The sequence below is a fragment of the Penaeus chinensis genome, chromosome 4 (genome assembly GCF_019202785.1).
Source record: "Penaeus chinensis breed Huanghai No. 1 chromosome 4, ASM1920278v2, whole genome shotgun sequence".
NCBI classification, from domain to species: domain Eukaryota; kingdom Metazoa; phylum Arthropoda; class Malacostraca; order Decapoda; family Penaeidae; genus Penaeus; species Penaeus chinensis.
Window position 1 is genome coordinate 7463428 of NC_061822.1, and position 5000 is coordinate 7468427.

Below are 5000 nucleotides of genomic sequence, written 5' to 3' on the forward strand. Positions count from 1 at the left end.
ATATATATATATATATATATATTATGTCTATATGTGTATGTATATATATGTATATATATACACACACACACATATATATATATATATATATATATATATATATATATATATATATATATATATATATATATATATGCGTGTGTGTGTGTGTGTGTGTGTGTGTGTGTGTGTGTGTGTATGTGTGTGTGTGTGTGTATGCGCATACATACATACATATATGTGTGTGTGTGTATATATATGTATATATGTGGTTATATATATATATATATATATATATATATATATATATATATATATATATATATAATACGCATTATCGAGAGCCATGCAGAACAAGATATTTTTAGCTGTTTACAAACAGAAATTAACGTTGAATTCAGCTGCGACTGCACTTCCCCGGCACCCCAAGGGGATCTCCGCGAAAACAGCAAGGTCAAACGTGAGGGCTACATAATGGCGAGAGAAAAAGGCAGTGATATATGGCCACACCTCGAGAGATCCGCCGGGTTATCGCTGATCACATAATACATGTTTCTTTAATCTTTAACCTATTAATCAGGCTATTAACAAAAGGAAACATTCTATCTCTAGAGAGGATCTCCTTTTCATGATCGGAATAAATTAGACAGCGCTGCTAGGGCAACATTCAGAGATGGGCGTCTTGCCTCGCGTGGTGGAGCGCCATGTGCATGCGAGAAGAAACGACAGGCCCGCGTAAACGTAAATATTCTTTCTTCTTTCTTTTCTTGTCTCCGTTTCCTCCCTTTCTTATACATCATTCGGCTGATGGAGCCCGGGCGTCTGGCTTCGACAGCTAGCTTTCGAGGCGATCAGATCGACAAGCAGTTAGTAAATGCTAAAGTATTAATGAGATAAAATGTCTAGCCGGCATCTCGGATCGGGTGGTTTTATGGCCCCCGCGCCTGTCATAAAAGCTGCGTCCGATACCGCCAAAGTTGACCAATAGTGAAACACCTGAACCACTTATAACCAATCCACGCCCACCTGCCTCCCATTTAACCAATCAGCGCCCATTATGAAGCCGTTTGACCAATCCGCGCCACGGCCGTTCTCCCGTAGACCAATAAGAGGCGCCCTGCTGAGTCGTCAGTGCCGTAGGCCATCGCATTCTTACCTGGTGTTTTTATGTGAATAGAAGACACATGGCATGAGAATTCTTTTTATCGAGTTCTTCTGCTTGAAACAAATTCCTCCTAACAATTGCCACGTCGGGACTTTGAAACGAACACGCGTAGAATTAATTAACATGGAAGAAATATAGAACATCCTTTGATAAGAGCTTAGCAGATGTAGAATTATTCCTCAGCTGTAGACAGGCCACGACTCCTTTGACGTTTTATGACGACTTCTGAGTAACTAACACTGATGGACTGGTACAACCCACGAGAGCTTCCTTCTGTCACGTTATTTATTACATCGCATAACAAAAAACAGCAGTCATTAAGCTAGTACAAACTATACATATGGGATAAGAAATGGCATTTTTACGACTCTGTGATCATGTTTGACGCTCTAATCGCCACGCAAGGGAATACTAGTAAATTCGCTTTGGAATCTCTATTTCTTGATGAATAAACACGTCCGCTGTCTCTTGTGCCGGCCTAATAGCAGGCTAGTGATCAGTTTACTTCATATTATAGAGAACTGTAACATAAAGCACAAGATTCCACTTCAAAATGGCTAGGTTAATCTCGTAGCGATATAGAATTCTTTCAAGATATTTGATGAATTTGTGATTTGTAATTTTTTCACGACCATTAGATAGAGTATACGTCTATTAATGCACTCTCATTAAGATGAAGTTAGAAATAACCGACTTTACCTATTGTTCATTAGGTCAGTACTGCATCACATATCGTTTAATTAAGCTCATTAATAACATAAAACAGCATCCTGCACCCCCGCGCAATAAAAATGAACAAGTCATAAAAGAAATATAAAAGAAATACAGAAAAAGGCTTCACCCATATATTTGAAACACAGGAGAAAACAGCGATAGCATTCCAGTCCCAGTTTCGAAGCGGTCCCGTTCAAATGTCTTCGGAACAATCATTACCGGAGTTAATACCTAGGTACGAAAATGCGAGGCGTTGAGGCGTGGGAATGTTAAGATAATTTAGAAATGGGTAGTTTTGAGTCATTTAGAGACGGAGAGTGAAGGATGTGAGAAGAGAAAGAGAGAAAGAGAGGCGGAAAGGGAGGAGGGAGAGAGGAGAGAGGCGGGGAGGGGAGGGGGACACCACCTGCGTAACGAACCCAATAATATTATCCTCTTATCAACGTTATCGAAAGCCGACGGCAGCGCTTCCAGACTTTTTTTTTTATATTTTCGGATAACACGAAATTTGAGATCGATATTTCTCCCATTTATATTCGTTTTAAAGAGGCGATGCAGAACAACGAAAATAATAACACTACTCCTCAAGGAACATTTACTGAAATAGTACATTTACCGGTGTATGAACTTATCAAATCACCTGAGTGTAACAGAGATTAGGCAGAGATCGGCCCTTTGGCTTGGCTGACAGCGGTTGTCACCTTCTGAGGATTTGCCTTATCACGGCGGAACCTTTTTGATGTTAACTTTATCAGTCCACACAATATATCGTACTCTCTCACCACCCTACACCACGCTCCCTCTCTCCGTTCTACCTTCTCTTCTGTCAAAAGAGATCACATTCTTTCGTTGCTGCAGGATTGACAGTATGCAACGTCCTCCATCATTCATTCTTACTTTAAATTCCTAAAGTTTATTTATCAGTCACATCTTTTCTCTCAGTTATTTTGACGCCCACTGTCGCCTTTCCCTTACTTTTTCTCAAAGAAAGTAAAAATGATAACAATGATGATGATAATGATATTTTTAATGATAATGACAGCACTGACAATAATATTGAGGAGGAGGATAGTAATATTGATAATGATGATAACGATAATGATAATGATACTAGTTATAAAAATGATGATAATGATGACAACGATAATGATAATAATTATTGTTATAATTATAGTAATAATGATGTTGATAAAACTTATAATAACGATAATAATGATTATAACAAAAACAACAATATTAATGAAAATGATAATAATAATATCAATGATAATAACAGCAACAACAACAATCAAAATAGCAATCAAGATGATATAAAAAAATAAAACAAAATCAGTGCCTGACAGTCAGCCACTGCATGCGTTCCTCTCAGATTCATCAGTCGTGTTATTAATCTTTCTTATCAACCATTATCACTGGATCCACCTTAATCCGTCTCCATCTGTCAGGAGGAAGCTACTCATTCTGTTGTGAGATTTTCAGTCGCAACCCCTCGGCATTCCCTATCTTATCGGCCTTATCGCTCAAAACGAAAAAAAAGAGTTAAAGGCTCGGGGTTTTCCACGTCTGCACCAAGCAATGAGAAGGTTTGGTCGGGGGGGGAGATTTTTATATTTTTTGTTTTCCTTTTTTGAATGACTTCTTTATTTTTATGACGGGATTGTTGGTTATAGCACGTAATTTTTTTTTTTTTTTTTTATCGGTAATCTAATTTCGATAAATGGAATGAAAGTCAAATTACTCTTGTATTTATGTTCAAGATTTTACTATTATGCTCATCTTTATCGTTATTATTGTTGACTAATTGCTACCATTATCATTTTTCTCCTGTGAATCAGTGCAGTATTTTGATATCAAACAGTAATGTTATCTACACATAAACAAAAATGACATATATAATTACGTCATTGTTTTACACTGACACACTAACGAAGAGTAAAAAAATGTGAGATTGGCACTTACTTACACAATCAGTAATATATTCCAGTCATAAGATAAGATTACACGAGTATTATGGTACGTGCATAGCTGAACAGTTCGCTGAACTATGTACACCTACAATATATGCAGAAAGAAGAGGAAGGAATAGTTAGTACACACATAGACATACACAGATACATCATTTAGTCACTTACATATGCAAAAAGAAATACCAATACCGGATAAACGTTCTATAATATTAGCATTAATCTTTAATTAAAATAAAGTTTATTTATCTACATGACCACGACCCAAACTCCACTGAACAATATTCCTTCTTTCAGGCAAGACCCGCACCAAGGACAAGTACCGCGTCGTGTACAGCGATCACCAGCGACTTGAGCTTGAGAAGGAGTTCCATTATTCTCGCTACATCACCATCAGGAGAAAGTCTGAGCTCGCCTCCATGCTGGGGCTCTCCGAGAGACAGGTAGGCGAGTCGTGTGGTTTCTCTCTCTCTCTCTCTCTCTCTCTCTCTCTCTCTCTCTCTCTCTCTCTCTCTCTCTCTCTCTCTCTCTCTCTCTCTCTCTCTCTCTCTCTTTCTCTCTCCCCCTCTCTCTCTCTCGTTCTCTCTCGTTCTCTTAACCTGTTCACTTCTTCCGTGTGTGTTTTTGATGAATAGTTTAGAGTTTTAGGTCAAGATAGTGTGCTTACGTGTCTTATCAGTAACCGTAACAATCAGCAACAGTATCAGTAACAGTAACCCTTTTTAAGCTCATTACCTTACCCGAATCCTCTCCTCCCCGCAGGTCAAGATCTGGTTTCAGAACCGACGAGCCAAGGAGCGGAAGCAGATGAAGAAGCGAGACGAGCTTATGCAGAAGGAGAAGCTGGAGACCGCCCAGTACCACGCGCCCACCGTCACCCCCGTGCCGCCCATGCCCCCCATGCACGCGCACGTCTCCTCCGCCCAGCACCTGCCCACGTCGAAGCCCCTTATGATGGACGTGAAGCCGGTCTTGGGGCTGGACTGACCCGAGTCTGCCTTCTATTGGAGCCAGTGACCTGCATCGGACTTCTGACGGAGACGAGTACCAGAGATCCCTGACAGCGCGATGAGATGGCCTGATCGCTACCAACACCTGACGAAGGCGCGGCGCTGTTGGTTCCGGGTCATTTCGTGTTGCCATTTCGTGTCAAGACATGAAAACTGCCTGGAATTCTT

General features: G+C 40.0%; 1 protein-coding gene across 1 annotated transcript in view; it reads left to right on the top strand.

The window, feature by feature from the left end:
• The window catches only part of LOC125024992 (homeobox protein CDX-1-like), a 32024-nt gene that overhangs the window by 25091 nt on the left and 1933 nt on the right, over positions 1 to 5000 (top strand). Inside the window, exons 3-4 of the mRNA XM_047612815.1 lie at positions 4120 to 4265; positions 4585 to 5000. The exon at positions 4585 to 5000 is cut by the window's right edge and continues 1933 nt beyond it. Coding sequence (XP_047468771.1) covers positions 4120 to 4265; positions 4585 to 4809 — 371 coding nt within the window. The 3' untranslated portion in view covers positions 4810 to 5000. The remainder of the gene's footprint in view (positions 1 to 4119; positions 4266 to 4584) is intronic.